Genomic DNA, 20,634 nt, shown 5'->3' on the forward strand with positions numbered 1-20,634 from the left:
TTACTACTAACTACCAGTTAACTACTAGTTATCAGAGGGTCAAATTAATTAAAGTACAAGTTAAAACAACTTATTGAGTATTTAGAGTTAAAGTCACACTAAAGCAGACGTGTGTGCGTGTGTGTGTGTGTGTGTGTGTGTGTGTGTGTGTGTGTGTGTGTGTGTGTGTGTGTGTGTGTGTGCAGGTAAAAGCGAGACGCCCCCGGCCCGTAAAGCGATCCTGACACCATGAATAATGGAGCGGCGGCGGCGGCGGGGATGAGCTCTCTGAACGAGGCTCCGTTTCTCCTCGCCGGTCACGTGACGGCGGAGGTGACAGTAAGGCTTCACCACTGGTCGTCGGTATGACGGTATCCCACGCCGCGGGGGTGCGAGACGCCCGGGGCGACCGTCCCCGCCGCCGCCCGCCCCCAGTCAGGACGTCTGCACGCCTCCCGACTCGCCGCCTCGCCGCCGAGGGTCAAACGAATTGTCTTCCGCCATTAGAAACTCAAGGCGCCACTTAGCGGGCTAAAGCGCGGGAAGTGGATGAATAAAAGATGGCGTCCAGACAGAACAAGTCCGCAGCTTCGGAGGAAACCCAAGAGGCGGAGGACGAGGTGGAGGACGGCGGAGACACTAAACGGGAGAAGAGTCGGAGGAAACACAAGAGCTCAGAGAAGTGGGAGAGTGGAGGGAAGACGAGTGGAGAGGGGGAGAGAGTGAAAGAGAGGAAGAAGAAGGGATCAGAGGACGACGATGAAGCTGTGATTGAGAGCAAAGATGAGGAGAACAACAACCACCAATCCGCCAGAACACCCAGGAAGGAGAAGTCCCAGAAGCTGACGGAGGAAGTGACTGACGGAGGAAAGGAGGAGAGGAAGAGGAGGAAGAAGAGAGAGGACGAGATGGGGTCCAAGGACAAGAAGTCCAAGGACGAGAAGAAGAAGAAGAAGAAGAAGAAGTCCCACCAGGAGGAGGAGGAGGAGCTCCCGGAGGAGGACGACTCCAAGAAGAAGAAGAAGAAGAAGGTGAAGAAGGGATCAGCGGAAAGCGACGAGGACAAGAAGAAGAAGGGGAAGAAATCCAGAACCCGGCAGGTGGACTACGCTGCGCTGTACCAGGACCAGCTGCTGAGCCACCAGACCGACTCCTCCGACGGCTACGAAGACCACTTCTACAAGAAGAAAGGTAAGTTCTCCTCCGGTTCCCTCGGCTCCCGGGAACCCAACGCTCCTTCCCGGGCCCGGCCCGGCCTGGCCCGGTCCGGTCCGGCCTGGTCCGGTCCGGCCTGGCCCGGCTCTGCTTCAACGGAGCCCAACACATGGCGAGTGCTGGGTGGCGTCCCAGTGCCAGGAGCCAGAACCTGGAACCCCGGCGGGGCCAGCAGCCAGAACCCGGAGCCCCAGCAGGGCCAGGAGCCAGAACCTGGAGCCAGAACCAGGAGCCAGAACCTGGAGCCAGAACCTGGAGCCAGAACCAGGAGCCAGAACCTGATGCCAGAACCTGGAGCCCCAGCAGGGCCAGGAGCCAGAACCTGATGCCAGCACCTGGAGCCCCAGCAGGGCCAGGAGCCAGAACCTGGAGCCAGAACCAGGAGCCAGAACCTGGCAGGTTTCCACTGCAGGAAACTGATTCAGTAGGCGAACAACAAAACCTGAATGGTACGATCCTCTGGCCCATCGTGGTCTTCTGTCTGTGGGTCAGACCAAAGGGAGTTCAGACCAAAGGGAGTTCAGACCAAAGGGAGTTTAGACCAAAGGGAGTTTAGACCAAAGGGAGTTCAGACCAAAGGGAGTTCAGACCAAAGGGAGTTTAGACCAAAGGGAGTTTAGACCAAAGGGAGTTCCGACCAAAGGGAGTTCCGACCAAAGGGAGTTCAGACCAAAGGGAGTTCAGATCAAAGGGAGTTCAGACCAAAGGGAGTTCAGACCAAAGGGAGTTCAGATCAAAGGGAGTTCAGACCAAAGGGAGTTTAGACCAAAGGGAGTTCCGACCAAAGGGAGTTTAGACCAAAGGGAGTTCCGACCAAAGGGAGTTCAGACCAAAGGGAGTTCAGACCAAAGGGAGTTCAGACCAAAGGGAGTTCAGATCAAAGGGACGGTCCTCCTTCCTCCGTCTTGCTTCCAGTAGACAAACAGACTCTTGTGAAACATGAGACACTCGCCGTCCGTCAGACATGGATTGTCTCCAGATTCATTCGATTCCCTGGCCGCCGCGTCCGAGGGGAAACACAACGCTGCTCCATGTCTTTAGATTGTTGGAAACTCGTTCTTCTCTGACTGAGGCGTGTCCGACGCCATTTATTAACCTTGTCTGTCGTTTTCTCAGCTGCTTCCTTGTCTGTCCGTCTCCTCGCCAGTGTACGAGGTGGTCACCATCACCGGGGACGTCAAGGGCGCCGGGACGGACGCCAACGTGTTCGTCACTCTGTTTGGAGAGTTTGGCGTCACGCCGAAGGTTCACCTGGCCAGCAAGTAAGTTCAAACCGCTGTAGGGCAAAGTAGGGACAAGTAGGGATGCACCGATACCGCTGCTCTCAAGGATGAGCACAAGTGCTAACCTGGAGCTACTTGCCGATACTATGCTACGTCACCTCCATCAGCCCTGAAGGCTGAAATATATATGACTGTCTCCAGTAGCGTAGCATCGAGCTGCGCTATGTGCTGCGCTATGTGCTGCGCTATGTGCTACGCTATGTGCTACGCTATGTGCTGCACTATGTGCTACGCTATGTGCTACGCTATGTGCTACGCTGCTGGAGACTGAACTGCAGGGAATGAGAGGCTAAGTGACTTTAATCATGTTTAGCATGTAGCATCGCTGGCATGTGAGCCGTAAAACAGTTTAGCATGTAGCATGTAGCATAGCTCAGCACTACTGGATCCACTGTGACACTGACCATCAAACTGCTGGTGGTCAAGTTTCTGGTCCAACTATTGTTCTCGTCCTTTGATGTTTGGTCAAAACAAACATTTCTGACAAAATCTTTGTTCAATAAATAAAACGTGAAAAAAGAACAGAATTTACAATCTGTAGGACTTTTGCCGTTCTCATGAATTTTAAAGTTCCTCCAGCAGAGAATCTTTAACCTCCACATTAAAGTCCCTCCAGAATAAAAGTCTACCCAGTCCTTCCATAAAGCAGAGATTCAGTCCAGAGAATCAAATCAAACCATTTCCTCTCAGTCCAACCTGCATCTGATCCTTCACAATAAAGTCCACAAGTTCCAGACAAACCCTCAAACTGTCCATGTTTCCTGACTGACGCCATCTTGGGAAAGCTGCCCCAAGGGATTGTGGGACATCAAAGATGGCGGCAGCTGCAGCCAGAACATCAAGGTTTGAAAAACAGAATCTTGGCGCCACGAGGAAAGTCCAGATGTAGTGAGACTGAGGGCTGAGGGGTTTCCTCAGAGGATCCAGATGTGGAGAGACCCAGTAGATCCAGCAGACAGACAGGATCTGGTGACACCAAGCTGAGACGTCAACACACCAGGGATGTCCCGCCAAAATAAAATGCTGGAAACCAGTTAGTGTGAGTGTGAAGAGGAAGGTTCTTGTCAGAGACGACTTCTGGATCCTGAGGACTATGTTCTTTGAACGTCTCCGAGCCTCTCATGGCCAACATTGCTGACGAAGTATCGGCCCCATATCGGTATCGGTACATCCTGGTCCCAGTGAGGGTACCAGCTAAATACTTGCTCTACTGTAATCCACCACAGTTTCTAGAAGTTGAACTCTGGCCTGACCCAGCCCAGGTAGGGCGGTACTCTAGAGGGGTGAGAGTACTCTGGGGCGGGGCCCGGGTCCAAGTGAAAAGGGCTTCACTCAACTTACAATGAATACATGATTATTTATTACCAAATGAACAGAGTCGATAAATAGAAACAAAACAAGAAATCCAAACCAAAGCATATCGAGTTCTCACACAACGCCCAGTCACACGGGCTTTAAACTAACTCATTAAAGTGATCAAATAACCCGAGGGGGGGGGGGTGGGGGGGGGGGGGGGGGGGGGGGGTCCAGCAGAAATGAAAAGCACAAAGTCAGTTCTTCACTCACAAGTCCAGTTTTGGGGAATGAAGGTGAAGAAGGAATGAGAACGGAGGGAAAGAGCAGGTTGGGGGTTGAGGGCAGGTGCAGGGTGGTAAACTCACATCAGCACAGCCGGTCTCTGGGGGTCCACAGTCTCGGGGGGTCCACAGTCTCTGGGGGTCCAGACTCTTGGGGGGTCCACAGTCTCTGGGGGTCCAGACTCTTGGGGGGTCCACAGTCTCGGGGGGTCCAGACTCCCTGGGGGGTCCAGACTCCCTGGTCCTCCTGCAGTCAGCTCCTGAATCCTCACATCAAGGCTTAATGATAATGTTCTTTACAGTGAGACGGGGGCCAGTGGCTGGTAGCCAGTGGCTGGTAGCCAGTGGCACTGCAGTTTCCTGCAGTGGATCTCAGATCCACACTCAGTCCCAGCAGTAGACCTGGATCACACCCAGTTCTCTGGTTCTCTGGTTCTCTGGTTCTCTGCTCCGGCTCCAGTGTTGAGACCACGGCGTGGAATGCATGTCTCCTTCAGTGTGTCCAACGACCTCCAGGTGCTGAAGACCTCCCATCTCACTGTCTGATTGGCTGAGAGCTGCAGCTGGAAGCAGTCGACTGTCACAACAACAACACTGCTCAGGTGTGAGGGTAGAACTACTGCTCAGGTGTGAGTGTAGAACTACTGCTCAGGTGTGAGTGTAGAACTACTGCTCAGGTGTGAGTGTAGAACTACTGCTCAGGTGTGAGTGTAGAACTACTGCTCAGGTGTGGGTGTAGAACTACTGCTCAGGTGTGAGTGTAGAACTACTGCTCAGGTGTGAGTGTAGAACTACTGCTCAGGTGTGAGTGTAGAGCTACTGCTCAGGTGTGAGTGTAGAGCTACTGCTCAGGTGTGAGTGTAGAACTACTGCTCAGGTGTGAGTGTAGAACTACTGCTCAGGTGTGAGTGTAGAACTACTGCTCAGGTGTGAGTGTAGAGCTACTGCTCAGGTGTGAGTGTAGAACTACTGCTCAGGTGTGAGTGTAGAACTACTGCTCAGGTGTGAGTGTAGAACTACTGCTCAGGTGTGAGGGTAGAACTACTGCTCAGGTGTGGGTGTAGAACTACTGCTCAGGTGTGAGGGTAGAACTACTGCTCAGGTGTGAGTGTAGAACTACTGCTCAGGTGTGAGTGTAGAACTACTGCTCAGGTGTGAGTGTAGAACTACTGCTCAGGTGTGAGGGTAGAACTACTGCTCAGGTGTGAGTGTAGAACTACTGCTCAGGTGTGAGTGTAGAACTACTGCTCAGGTGTGAGTGTAGAACTACTGCTCAGGTGTGAGTGTAGAACTACTGCTCAGGTGTGAGTGTAGAGCTACTGCTCAGGTGTGAGTGTAGAGCTACTGCTCAGGTGTGAGTGTAGAACTACTGCTCAGGTGTGAGTGTAGAACTACTGCTCAGGTGTGAGTGTAGAGCTACTGCTCAGGTGTGAGTGTAGAACTACTGCTCAGGTGTGGGTGTAGAACTACTGCTCAGGTGTGGGTGTAGAACTACTGCTCAGGTGTGAGTGTAGAACTACTGCTCAGGTGTGAGTGTAGAACTACTGCTCAGGTGTGAGTGTAGAACTACTGCTCAGGTGTGAGTGTAGAGCTACTGCTCAGGTGTGAGGGTAGAACTACTGCTCAGGTGTGAGTGTAGAGCTACTGCTCAGGTGTGAGTGTAGAACTACTGCTCAGGTGTGAGTGTAGAACTACTGCTCAGGTGTGAGTGTAGAACTACTGCTCAGGTGTGAGTGTAGAACTACTGCTCAGGTGTGAGTGTAGAACTACTGCTCAGGTGTGAGTGTAGAACTACTGCTCAGGTGTGGGTGTAGAACTACTGCTCAGGTGTGAGTGTAGAACTACTGCTCAGGTGTGGGTGTAGAACTACTGCTCAGGTGTGAGTGTAGAACTACTGCTCAGGTGTGAGTGTAGAACTACTGCTCAGGTGTGGGTGTAGAACTACTGCTCAGGTGTGGGTGTAGAACTACTGCTCAGGTGTGAGTGTAGAACTACTGCTCAGGTGTGAGTGTAGAACTACTGCTCAGGTGTGGGTGTAGAACTACTGCTCAGGTGTGAGGGTAGAACTACTGCTCAGGTGTGGGTGTAGAACTACTGCTCAGGTGTGAGGGTAGAACTACGAACATAGATGGAGAACAAAACATAGAGTGACATAAATGAACACAAAATAACCCTGGAGGAGACAAACACATTTTATTGAGGGCTGCACAATGTTTTATAGCAGGGGTGTCAAACGTCAGGCTCCATCAGCCTCCATCAGCCTCCATCAGCCTCCATCAGGCTCCATCAGCCTCCATCAGGCTCTATCAGCCTCCATCAGCCTCCATCAGACTCCATCAGACTCCATCAGACTCCATCAGCCTCCATCAGACTCTATCAGGCTCCATCAGCCTCCATCAGGCTCTATCAGCCTCCATCAGACTCCATCAGGCTCTATCAGCCTCCATCAGGCTCTATCAGCCTCCATCAGGCTCTATCAGCCTCCATCAGCCTCCATCAGCCTCCATCAGACTCTATCAGGCTCCATCAGGCTCCATCAGGCTCCGTCAGGCTCCGTCAGGCTCCGTCAGCGAGACGAATTGACCTCTATGAACAAGAATGCCGTCAGAACGGCGGAGACGGAGACGTCAGTGTCCTGAGAGCAAACAGCTGCAGGACAAGTTTGTTGTTGTTGTTTCAGACATTTCATCATTAAAATCGGCTTTTTGTTCAGATTGTTGTCATTTTTTTAACTAATTATTGAGATTTGGAAAAGAGATGGTGGTTCTCCACAAGTCGTCTGCAGAACCCCGAAGAAAACCTGAATGTTTGAACACAAAGATGATTCTAGCTGTATTCTACCAGCCCCGCCCACTCACACTAGCCCCGCCCACTCACACTAGCCCCGCCCACTCCACATGGACCACAATGACTTTGACCCCCCTGGTTCATAAGATCAACACCCAACATGTCAGATATTAATGTTCCACCTTTCCTGTCTGTCTCCGTCCTTCAGCACAGGAAAGAGGAACTTGTCCCTCAGTCCACAGCAGGACTGTCTGTCCTCGTGTTGCTTGTTTGTGGACATGAAGCTGTATGGAGGAGACTCTGTCTCACCGTGTCTCCTGAATCCAAACCTGGTGGACACGTTCAGGACACGTCCCTCAGCCGAGACACGGAGACGCTCGTCCCTCCTTCATACAGCCGGTCTCTGGACTGAGACGGACGGTCTTCTGTCCCGTTCGGGCCAAATGAGAGAAAACCACCGTGTCACACACACACACACACACACACACACACACACACACACACACACACACACACACACACACACACACACACACACACTCCACAAAGCTTCATTTTTGCCAAAACGTCTTCAAGTGAAAATGTTCTAAATGATAATACAGCTGTGTCTCCATGGCAACGGAGGGGAAAACATTCCATTTCCATGGAAATGGAGGGAAAATGCAGCGTTTTGAGAAAGTCTTCATGTCGGCGGGGAAAAAAAACATCTTTGACGAAACTCTGGAGCTCGTTGTTGTTGTTGACAAAACCATGTGACTTCAAAATGGATCCAAAAGCAAAGCTTCACCTGTCGTCCCGGGGGAGAGGCGGAGCTTCACCTGTCGTCCCGGGGGAGAGGCGGAGCTTCACCTCCCGTCCCGGAGGAGAGGCGGTGCTTCACCTGTCGTCCCGGGGGAGAGGCGGAGCTTCACCTGTCGTCCCGGGGGAGAGGCGGAGCTTCACCTGTCGTCCCGGAGGAGAGGCGGAGCTTCACCTGTCGTCCCGGGGGAGAGGCGGAGCTTCACCTGTCGTCCCGGGGGAGAGGCGGAGCTTCACCTCCCGTCCCGGAGGAGAGGCGGTGCTTCACCTGTCGTCCCGGGGGAGAGGCGGAGCTTCACCTGTCGTCCCGGGGGAGAGGCGGAGCTTCACCTGTCGTCCCGGAGGAGAGGCGGAGCTTCACCTGTCGTCCCGGGGGAGAGGCGGAGCTTCACCTGTCGTCCCGGGGGAGAGGCGGAGCTTCACCTGTCGTCCCGGAGGAGAGGCGGAGCTTCACCTGTCGTCCCGGGGGAGAGGCGGAGCTTCACCTCCCGTCCCGGGGGAGAGGCGGAGCTTCACCTGTCGTTCCGGATGGAGAGGCGGAGCTTCACCTCCCGTCCCGGGGGAGAGGCGGAGCTTCACCGAACCGTCCTGGAGGAGAGGCGGAGCTTCACCTCCCGTCCCGGGGGAGAGGCGGAGCTTCGCCTGTCGTCCCGGGGGAGAGGCGGAGCTTCACCTGTCGTCCCGGGGGAGAGGCGGAGCTTCACCTCCCGTCCCGGAAGAGAGGCGGAGCTTCACCTCACTGTACCCCTCTTTGTGAACATTAGATCAGAGGAGCTACATCCACAGTCTGCTGTGTCTGTGTGAGCTGGACTGGCTCCACCCCCACACGTCCATCTAGGGGAAGAGGAGGAAGTACTTCCTCTCGTGGTGCCATGTGCCATTGTGGGAGGAGTCAAAGGGGAGGAGCCTACCTTGATTGTGATTGGCTGAACCCCCGATGACACTATAGAGGGTTTGATTTCTGATTGGCTGCTTGGAGCAACACACTTTTTAAGAGAGAGAGAGAGAGAGAGAGAGAGAGAGAGAGAGAGAGAGAGAGAGAGAGAGAGAGAGAGAGAGAGAGAGTCAGTACTACTGGAGAAGCTCTAGGAAGTGGATTTATTAGAATATGAACCTTTAATCCACCAGAGTTTAGTTTCATCTGAAATGTTTGTTCATCTATTTTAATCACATGATGAAAGTTTCTCTGCACATCGTTCTCATCTTTCTCATGTTTCTCAAGTTTCTCATGTTTCTCATGTTTCTCATGTTTCTCATTTTTCTCATCTTTCTCATCTTTCTCATGTTTCTCATGTTTCCCTGCAGGAGCCGGACGGCCTTTGAGAAAAACAAAACAGATGTTTTCCGGATCAAGACGCACAACGTGGGACCGATAAAGAAGCTGAGGTAGAACCCGGAACGTTCCGTCTCCCACACTCACATTTACTTAACTTCCAGTAGAACCCGGAACGTTCCGTCTCCCACACTCACATTTACTTAACTTCCAGTAGAACCCGGAACGTTCCGTCTCCCACACTCACATTTACTTAACTTCCAGTAGAACCCGGAACGTTCCGTCTCCCACACTCACATTTACTTAACTTCCAGTAGAACCCGGAACGTTCCGTCTCCCACACTCACATTTACTTAACTTCCAGTAGAACCCGGAACGTTCCGTCTCCCACACTCACATTTACTTAACTTCCAGTAGAACCCGGAACGTTCCGTCTCCCACACTCACATTTACTTAACTTCCAGTAGAACCCGGAACGTTCCGTCTCCCACACTCACATTTACTTAACTTCCAGTAGAACCCGGAACGTTCCGTCTCCCACACTCACATTTACTTAACTTCCAGTAGAACCCGGAACGTTCCGTCTCCCACACTCACATTTACTTAACTTCCAGTAGAACCCGGAACGTTCCGTCTCCCACACTCACATTTACTTAACTTCCAGTAGAACCCAGAACGTTCCGTCTCCCACACTCACATTTACTTAACTTCCAGTAGAACCCGGAACGTTCCGTCTCCCACACTCACATTTACTTAACTTCCAGTAGAACCCGGAACGTTCCGTCTCCCACACTCACATTTACTTAACTTCCAGTAGAACCCGGAACGTTCCGTCTCCCACACTCACATTTACTTAACTTCCAGTAGAACCCGGAACGTTCCGTCTCCCACACTCACATTTACTTAACTTCCAGTAGAACCCAGAACGTTCCGTCTCCCACACTCACATTTACTTAACTTCCAGTAGAACCCGGAACGTTTCGTCTCCCACACTCACATTTACTTAACTTCCAGTAGAACCCGGAACGTTCCGTCTCCCACACTCACACACTCAGAGACGTCCTTCATGCTGAGCTGCAGGTTCACTAAGTGTCACTGAGGCTGAACCAGGAAGCTGAAGCTCCTTCTGCTGCGTTTGACCCCTGGAGGGCGTGACATCACCACCAGCAGGGCGTGACATCACCACCAGCAGGGCGTGACATCACCACCAGCAGGGCGTGACATCACCTCCAGCCGGGCGTGACATCACCTCCAGCCGGGCGTGACATCACCTCCAGCAGGGCGTGACATCACCACCAGCAGGGCGTGACATCACCTCCAGCCGGGCGTGACATCACCTCCAACAGGACGTGACATCACCACCAGCAGGGCGTGACATCACCTCCAGCAGGGCGTGACATCACCTCCAGCAGGGCGTGACATCACCTCCAGCAGGGCGTGACATCACCTCCAACAGGACGTGACATCACCTCCAGCAGGGCGTGACATCACCACCAGCAGGGCGTGACATCACCTCCAGCCGGGCGTGACATCACCTCCAACAGGACGTGACATCACCACCAGCAGGGCGTGACATCACCTCCAGCAGGACGTGACATCACCTCCAGCAGGGCGTGACATCACCTCCAGCAGGACGTGACATCACCTCCAGCAGGGCGTGACATCACCACCAGCAGGGCATGACATCACCTCCAGCCGGGCGTGACATCACCGCCAGCAGGGCGTGACATCACCTCCAGCAGGGTGCCGTCGGCTGCAGTGAGACCCCTGCAGTGAGACCCCCTGCAGTGAGACCCCCTGCAGTGAGACCTCGGCAGTGAGACCCCCGGCAGTGAGACCCCGGCAGTGAGACCCCCTGCAGCGAGACCCCCTGCAGTGAGACCCCTGCAGTGAGACCCCCTGCAGTGAGACCCCCCTGCAGTGAGACCCCCTGCAGTGAGACCCCGGCAGCGAGACCCCCTGCAGTGAGACCCCGGCAGTGAGTCCCCCTGCAGTGAGACCCCGGCAGTGAGACCCCCTGCAGTGAGATCCCCTGCAGTGAGACCTCCTGCAGTGAGACCCCGGCAGTGAGACCCCGGCAGTGAGACCCCGGCAGTGAGACCCCCGGCAGTGAGACCCCCTGCAGTGAGACCCCGGCAGTGAGACCCCCGGCAGTGAGACCCCCTGCAGTGAGACCCCCTGCAGTGAGACCCCCTCCGGGGGTCCGGGAGCTGCTCAGGCCCTCCTGAACCACGAGTTCCAGTGTGTTTGTGCAGCTGCTGCAGGGAAACAAGCTTCTCAGCAGGGGGTCTTTAAATCAACAAGAACAACCCGGAGGCCAACTCTCTTCACACGCTTGATCTAGATCTGTGGTTCTAGATCTAGATCTGTGGTTCTAGATCAGGAGCTTCAGTTTCCTCCCGACTGGACCGGGATCATGGCGCGGAACGCCGACCAGGAAGTGACGGACCGGTTCTCCACGATGAACCGTCAAGCTAACAAACATCCTGCAGCGTCTCTTCACTGTTTGGACAGAAGAGACGTCCAACATGTCCACTGTGACTGAGATGTTTGGACAGAAGAGACGTCCAACATGTCCAATGTGACTGAGATGTTTGGACAGAAGAGACGTCCAACATGTCCACTGTGACTGAGATGTTTGGACAGAAGAGACGTCCAACATGTCCAATGTGACTGAGATGTTTGGACAGAAGAGACGTCCAACATGTCCACTGTGACTGAGATGTTTGGACAGAAGAGACGTCCAACATGTCCAATGTGACTGAGATGTTTGGACAGAAGAGACGTCCAACATGTCCAATGTGACTGAGATGTTTGGACAGAAGAGACGTCCAACATGTCCACTGTGACTGAGATGTTTGGACAGAAGAGACGTCCAACATGTCCACTGTGACTGAGATGTTTGGACAGAAGAGACGTCCAACATGTCCACTGTGACTGAGATGTTTGGACAGAAGAGACGTCCAACATGTCCACTGTGACTGAGATGTTTGGACAGAAGAGACGTCCAACATGTCCAATGTGACTGAGATGTTTGGACAGAAGAGACGTCCAACATGTCCAATGTGACTGAGATGTTTGGACAGAAGAGACGTCCAACATGTCCACTGTGACTGAGATGTTTGGACAGAAGAGACGTCCAACATGTCCAATGTGACTGAGATGTTTGGACAGAAGAGACGTCCAACATGTCCACTGTGACTGAGATGTTTGGACAGAAGAGACGTCCAACATGTCCAATGTGACTGAGATGTTTGGACAGAAGAGACGTCCAACATGTCCACTGTGACTGAGATGTTTGGACAGAAGAGACGTCCAACATGTCCACTGTGACTGAGATGTTTGGACAGAAGAGACGTCCAACATGTCCACTGTGACTGAGATGTTTGGACAGAAGAGACGTCCAACATGTCCACTGTGACTGAGATGTTTGGACAGAAGAGACGTCCAACATGTCCAATGTGACTGAGATGTTTGGACAGAAGAGACGTCCAACATGTCCACTGTGACTGAGATGTTTGGACAGAAGAGACGTCCAACATGTCCAATGTGACTGAGATGTTTGGACAGAAGAGACGTCCAACATGTCCACTGTGACTGAGATGTTTGGACAGAAGAGACGTCCAACATGTCCACTGTGACTGAGATGTTTGGACAGAAGAGACGTCCAACATGTCCAATGTGACTGAGATGTTTGGACAGAAGAGACGTCCAACATGTCCACTGTGACTGAGATGTTTGGACAGAAGAGACGTCCAACATGTCCACTGTGACTGAGATGTTTGGACAGAAGAGACGTCCAACATGTCCACTGTGACTGAGATGTTTGGACAGAAGAGACGTCCAACATGTCCACTGTGACTGAGATGTTTGGACAGAAGAGACGTCCAACATGTCCAATGTGACTGAGATGTTTGGACAGAAGAGACGTCCAACATGTCCAATGTGACTGAGATGTTTGGACAGAAGAGACGTCCAACATGTCCACTGTGACTGAGATGTTTGGACAGAAGAGACGTCCAACATGTCCACTGTGACTGAGATGTTTGGACAGAAGAGACGTCCAACATGTCCACTGTGACTGAGATGTTTGGACAGAAGAGACGTCCAACATGTCCACTGTGACTGAGATGTTTGGACAGAAGAGACGTCCAACATGTCCACTGTGACTGAGATGTTTGGACAGAAGAGACGTCCAACATGTCCACTGTGACTGAGATGTTTGGACAGAAGAGACGTCCAACATGTCCACTGTGACTGAGATGTTTGGACAGAAGAGACGTCCAACATGTCCACTGTGACTGAGATGTTTGGACAGAAGAGACGTCCAACATGTCCACTGTGACTGAGATGTTTGGACAGAAGAGACGTCCAACATGTCCACTGTGACTGAGATGTTTGGACAGAAGAGACGTCCAACATGTCCACTGTGACTGAGATGTTTGGACAGAAGAGACGTCCAACATGTCCAATGTGACTGAGATGTTTGGACAGAAGAGACGTCCAACATGTCCACTGTGACTGAGATGTTTGGACAGAAGAGACGTCCAACATGTCCAATGTGACTGAGATGTTTGGACAGAAGAGACGTCCAACATGTCCACTGTGACTGAGATGTTTGGACAGAAGAGACGTCCAACATGTCCAATGTGACTGAGATGTTTGGACAGAAGAGACGTCCAACATGTCCACTGTGACTGAGATGTTTGGACAGAAGAGACGTCCAACATGTCCAATGTGACTGAGATGTTTGGACAGAAGAGACGTCCAACATGTCCACTGTGACTGAGATGTTTGGACAGAAGAGACGTCCAACATGTCCACTGTGACTGAGATGTTTGGACAGAAGAGACGTCCAACATGTCCACTGTGACTGAGATGTTTGGACAGAAGAGACGTCCAACATGTCCACTGTGACTGAGATGTTTGGACAGAAGAGACGTCCAACATGTCCAATGTGACTGAGATGTTTGGACAGAAGAGACGTCCAACATGTCCACTGTGACTGAGATGTTTGGACAGAAGAGACGTCCAACATGTCCACTGTGACTGAGATGTTTGGACAGAAGAGACGTCCAACATGTCCAATGTGACTGAGATGTTTGGACAGAAGAGACGTCCAACATGTCCACTGTGACTGAGATGGATCCATTAAAGTTTCACAACCACAAGAAAGAAAAGCGCTTCAGTCGGCAGCTTTTAAAAACTGCGCTGCATAATTCATACGCTGCTGCTGCTAAGTCTTATTCAGGATCTGTTACACCTGCTGCTGTGTGAACGACTACACCTCCACCTCCTCCTCCACCTCCACCTCCACACAATGAACCTGCTGCTGTGTGAACGACTACACCTCCACCTCCTCCTCCACCTCCACCTCCACACAATGAACCTGCTGCTGTGTGAACGACTACACCTCCACCTCCTCCTCCTCCTCCACCTCCACACAATGAACCTGCTGCTGTGTGAACGACTACACCTCCACCTCCTCCTCCACCTCCACCTCCACACAATGAACCTGCTGCTGTGTGAACGACTACACCTCCACCTCCTCCTCCACCTCCACCTCCACACAATGAACCTGCTGCTGTGTGAATGACTACACCTCCACCTCCTCCTCCACCTCCACCTCCACACAATGAACCTGCTGCTGTGTGAACGACTACACCTCCACCTCCTCCTCCACCTCCACCTCCACACAATGAACCTGCTGCTGTGTGAACGACTACACCTCCACCTCCTCCTCCACCTCCACCTCCACACAATGAACCTGCTGCTGTGTGAACGACTACACCTCCACCTCCTCCTCCACCTCCACCTCCACACAATGAACCTGCTGCTGTGTGAATGACTACACCTCCACCTCCTCCTCCACCTCCACCTCCACACAATGAACCTGCTGCTGTGTGAACGACTACACCTCCACCTCCTCCTCCACCTCCACCTCCACACAATGAACCTGCTGCTGTGTGAACGACTACACCTCCACCTCCTCCTCCACCTCCACCTCCACACAATGAACCTGCTGCTGTGTGAACGACTACACCTCCACCTCCTCCTCCACCTCCACCTCCACACAATGAACCTGCTGCTGTGTGAACGACTACACCTCCACCTCCTCCTCCTCCTCCACCTCCTCCTCCTCCACCTCCACCTTCACTTCCACCTTCACATCCACACAATGAACCTGCTGCTGTGTGAACGACTACACCTCCACCTCCACCTCCTCCTCCACCTCCACCTCCACCTTCACCTCCATCTCCACCTCCATCTCCTCCTCCACCTTCACCTCCACCTCCACCTTCACCTCCATCTCCACCTCCACCTCCACCTTCACACAATGAGCCTGCTGCTGTGTGAACGACTCCACCTCCACCTCCACCTTCACCTCCACCTCCTCCTCCACCTCCACACAATGAGCCTGCTGCTGTATGAATGACTCCATCTCCACCTCCACCTTCACCTCCACCTTCACCTCCACCTCCACCTCCACCTCCACACAATGAGCCTGCTACGCGATTTTAAATTTGAAACCGAGTCATCTATCGGGGATGGTCTATGAGGGATGGTCTATCAGGGATGGTCTATGAGGGATGGTCTATGAGGGATGGTCTATCGGGGATGGTCTATGAGGGATGGTCTATGAGGGATGGTCTATCGGGGATGGTCTATGAGGGATGGTCTATGAGGGATGGTCTATCGGGGATGGTCTATGAGGGATGGTCTATCGGGGTTGGTCTATCAGGGATGGTCTATCGGGGATGGTCTATCAGGGATGGTCTATCGGGGATGGTCTATCGGGGATGGTCTATGAGGGATGGTCTATCAGGGATGGTCTATCGGGGTTGGTCTATCGGGGATGGTCTATGAGGGATGGTCTATGAGGGATGGTCTATGAGGGATGGTCTATCGGGGATGGTCTATGAGGGATGGTCTATCGGGGATGGTCTATGAGGGATGGTCTATCGGGGATGGTCTATCGGGGATGGTCTATGAGGGATGGTCTATCGGGGATGGTCTATCAGGGATGGTCTATCGGGGATGGTCTATCGGGGATGGTCTATGAGGGATGGTCTATCAGGGATGGTCTATCGGGGATGGTCTATCGGGGATGGTCTATCACGGATGGTCTATCGGGGATGGTCTATGAGGGATGGTCTATCGGGGATGGTCTATCGGGGATGGTCTATGAGGGATGGTCTATGAGGGATGGTCTATGAGGGATGGTCTATCGGGGATGGTCTATCAGGGATGGTCTATGAGGGATGGTCTATGAGGGATGGTCTATCAGGGAATGGTCTATCGGGGATGGTCTATCGGGGATGGTCTATCAGGGATGGTCTATGAGGGATGGTCTATGAGGGATGGTCTATCAGGGAATGGTCTATCGGGGATGGTCTATCGGGGATGGTCTACCAGGGATGGTCTATCAGGGATGACAGCTGCTTCCCTCCCCAGGATGGAGCACGACAACACGGGGATGAACGCCAGCTGGTTCCTGGACCGGGTCCTGGTCACCGACATGAACCGGCCACATCTTCGCTTCTACTTCTCCTGCAGCAACTGGCTGAGCCGGGAGGAGGGAGACAACCTGTTCGTCAGGGACCTGCTGGGCAGCCTCAACCCCATGGACCTCCCCAAACGTAGGTCCCAGCACCCCCAGAACCCCAGCCTCAACCCCATGGACCTCCCCAAACGTAGGTCCCAGCCCCCCCAGAACCCCAGCCTCAACCCCATGGACCTCCCCAAACGTAGGTCCCAGCCCCCCCAGAACCCCAGCCTCAACCCCATGGACCTCCCTAAACGTAGGTCCCAGCACCCCCAGAACCCCAGCCTCAACCCCATGGACCTCCCCAAACGTAGGTCCCAGCCCCCCCAGAACCCCAGCCTCAACCCCATGGACCTCCCCAAACGTAGGTCCCAGCCCCCCCAGCACCCCAGCCTCAACCCCATGGACCTCCCCAAACGTAGGTCCCAGCCCCCCCAGCACCCCAGCCTCAACCCCATGGACCTCCCCAAACGTAGGTCCCAGCACCCCCAGCACCCCAGCCTCAACCCCATGGACCTCCCCAAACGTAGGTCCCAGCACCCCCAGCACCCCCAACACCCCAGCCTCAACCCCATGGACCTCCCCAAACGTAGGTCCCAGCCCCCCCAGCCCCCCCAGCACCCCCAGCACCCCCAGCCTGAACCCCATGGACCTCCCCAAACGCAATCTGCCATGAATCAAGAAAGAAAAACCAACTGACCAAAGACAAAGTTGTGTTTTCCCTGATGTTCCTGAACCCCCCGGCCATGAAGTCACACTTCCTGTGTTTCATGTTCCACAGTGAATAAATACATTGTGAGCGTGTTTACGGCCGACATGAAGGGAAGTGGGACGGACGCAGACGTCTTTCTCAACATCTTCGGAGAGAACGGAGACACCGGTGACACACACACACACACACACACACACACACACACACACACACACACACACACACACACACACACACACACACACACACACACACACACACACACACACACACACACACACACACACACACACACACTCAACTTTACAGTAAATGGTACATTTATATATACATATATGTGTGTGTGTGTGGTAATATCATATGTATGTGATATTCCTGATCTCTTTGATCTTCATGACTCGTCTGGCTGCTGCTTCCTTTCTCTTCACCGACCTTACGTCCAGCTGATGTGTCTCGTCCTGCAGGAGAGAAACGACTGGACAGCGATAAGGACAACTTTGAACGAGGCTCCGAGGACAAGTTCACCATCGAGTCCCCCAACCTGGGCCGTCTGAGGAAGATCAGCATCGGCCACAACAACCGGGGCTCGTCTGCAGGCTGGTTCCTGGACAAGGTACACACACACACACACACACACACACACACACACACACACACACACACACACACACACACACACACACACACACACACCAGGATCCTGACAGCGTTGGTCCTGCAGGTGGTGATAGACGACATGGGGAATAAAGAAGTGTACGAGTTCCCGGTCAGTCGCTGGTTTGCGATGGACGAAGACGACGGTAAAATCCAGAGGGACGTCCTGGTGGGGTCCCTGCAGCCCATGGGTGAGGACAGACCGGCTGTGGTTCTCCTCACACTCACGTTCAATCAGCCACCTTGCAGACTTGGATGTAGTTTCACGGCGTACGAGTCTCGTTTCTGGCTCTTCTGGCTGTAAATCCCGTGAGCCAACGAGCTCTCATCATCGTCAAGGCAACAGATCATCACCATGACCATGTTTCCATTGCAAACGACAAAACCAGGACATTCATCATGATTAGTATGATGAATCTATTGTGACACACATGCTCTGATGTGATCTAGTCCCGCTACACAAACAGATAGATCCTCTAAGAGTACTATGAAATCCTCGAAACACTCGAAACTGAACCATAAATCCTCAAGATGTCCGTCTTAAAGCAGCGGCGCTTCATTTTCGCACAATAAACCAGCAGAAGTTTGTCCCTTCAGGAATCGTCTACAACGTCCAGGTGATGACGGGGGACGTCCGCGGCGCCGGCACCAACTCCAAGATCCACATGGTGATGCACGGCGCCAAGGGCCTCAAGAACAGTGGCAAGATCTTCCTGGAGGGCGGCGCCTTCGAGCGAGGCCTCATCGACATCTTCAACGTGGAGATCTGCGAGCTGATCAGCCCGCTCAGCAGGGTGACCATCGGACACGACAACGGTGCCGTCGGAGCCGGGTGGTACTGCGAGAAGGTGCAGTGCAGTAGGATTTCATTGATTTGTAGCTTATTATCACGTCTTATTTCATTTGATTTATTTATTACGACAATACTTTAAGACTCCTCGAGGCCCAAACATTCCTTTTGAACACAAGTTGGTACCTGAAGGCATCAGAGTGTCAGGGTTCGTGAACTTAACTGCACGGCAGACACGAAGCTCAGTTTGAAAGTGTTTTGATTTTCAAAACCACAGCAGAAGCAAAGTCAGGCAGTCCAAGATCAAAAACCAGAGCAGACGATGGAGGAGGAAATCCAGGAGGCGGGGTCGGGCAGGCAGGAGGTCAAAACACACGAAGGCAACACGAGGGAAAAGGAGGGTACGACTGGTGTAGAAACTCAGACCAACTGGCAACTGGAGCTGGAAGAGAGGAACTAAATACACACTGATGACAACGACAGACAGCTGTGATCAGGAGGAGGAAGCAGGAGAGCACAGGGGCGGAGCTAAGGGGAACACAGGGGCGGGGCTAAGGGGAACACAGGGGCGGAGCTAAGGGGAACACGGGCGGGGCTAAGGGGAACACAGGGGCGGGGCTAAGGGGAACACGGGCGGGGCTAAGGGGAGCACAGGGGCGGAGCTAAGGGGAACACATGGGCGGGGCTAAGGGGAACACAGGGGCGGGGCTAAGGGGAACACGGGCGGAGCTAAGGGGAACACAGGGGCGGAGCTAAGGGGAACACAGGGGCGGGGCTAAGGGGAACACAGGGGCGGGGCTAAGGGGAACACAGGGGCGGGGCTAAGGGGAACACAGGGGCGGAGCTAAGGGGAACACAGGGGCGGGGCTAAGGGGAACACAGGGGCGGGGCTTAGGGGACACAGGGGCGGGGCTAAGGGGAACACAGGGGCGGAGCTAAGGGGAACACAGGGGCGGAGCTAAGGGGAACACAGGGGCGGGGCTAAGGGGAACACAGGGGCGGAGCTAAGGGGAACACAGGGGCGGAGCTAAGGGGAACACAGGAGGGGAGGAGAGAAGGCAGGATCATGACACATCATATTAGAATGTGGTTCTAATCCTCACTGCTACAAACTTTTATTTCACTTTTGCTTTCCAATACATGATATAATGTATTTATCATACAAGACCCTTTGATGGGCTGTGGACCAGAAACTCAGCTTGTGTTGTTCAGGGTTTGTTGACGGAACGTTGAGCGACAGTCGACAGTGAAACATGGAAACGTTCCAACATCGACTCTCAGAACTTTATTGGATCATCTGATCAAATGTTACTTCACTGTAAACATGAACTTTGTTCTTTCTTGATCCCACTGTGGATGTTAACGGGGCTTCTCTCTCCATCACCCCCCCCCCCCCCTCCCCCCCCCAGGTGGTGGTCTACTGTCCGTTCACGGGCCTGGAGCAGACGTTCCAGTGTGGACAGTGGCTGGACGAGGACGAGGGAGACGGTCTGATCGAGAGGGAACTGTACGAGATGGTTTCTCTCAGGCAGAAGAAGCAGAAAAGTAGGCGTCGCCGTGCCACACCTCAACACCTCCAGGTGGATCTCACCTGGAGGTGTTCAGGTGTATCTCAGCCCTCCCTGGAGGTTCAGAAACACCTGAACACCTCCAGGTGGATCTCACCTGGAGGTGTTCAGGTGTATCTCAGCCCTCCCTGGAGGTTCAGAAACACCTGAACACCTCCAGGTGGATCTCACCTGAACTGCTCCTCCTCCCTGGAGGTTCAGATCCACCTGGACACTCCCCGGTGGATCTGAGGGCACCCTGCTGACTCCGCTGTTCTGCAGAATACCCCTGGTCCCTGTGGATCTGGACTTCGGACGTGAAGGGGGCCGGGACCGACGCCCAGGTCTTCCTGCAGATCTACGGCGAGAAGGGCAAGTCTGACGAGATCAAGCTGGAAAACAACTCGGACAGCTTCGAACAAGGACAGCTGGACAAGTTCCTGGTCAGTGACTCTGCTGCTCATGTGTGCCGC

At 53.4% G+C, this 20,634-nt stretch overlaps 1 protein-coding gene across 1 annotated transcript in view; it reads left to right on the forward strand.

Annotated features, from left to right (window-relative positions):
* Positions 1–539: 539 nt before the first annotated feature.
* The window catches only part of LOC308148338 (lipoxygenase homology domain-containing protein 1-like), a gene marked incomplete at its 5' end in the record, with an annotated part of 49,667 nt that continues 29,572 nt past the window's right edge, over positions 540–20,634 (forward strand). The window contains 10 exon segments of the mRNA XM_080521797.1: positions 540–1,170; positions 2,342–2,456; positions 8,945–9,025; positions 16,368–16,552; positions 17,240–17,338; positions 17,635–17,783; positions 17,892–18,015; positions 18,422–18,672; positions 20,024–20,159; positions 20,444–20,604. Of these exon segments, the coding sequence (XP_080377923.1) occupies positions 540–1,170; positions 2,342–2,456; positions 8,945–9,025; positions 16,368–16,552; positions 17,240–17,338; positions 17,635–17,783; positions 17,892–18,015; positions 18,422–18,672; positions 20,024–20,159; positions 20,444–20,604 (1,932 nt within the window).

Source organism: Blennius ocellaris (genome assembly GCF_963422515.1).
Source record: "Blennius ocellaris genome assembly, contig: SCAFFOLD_146, whole genome shotgun sequence".
NCBI lineage: Eukaryota > Metazoa > Chordata > Actinopteri > Blenniiformes > Blenniidae > Blennius > Blennius ocellaris.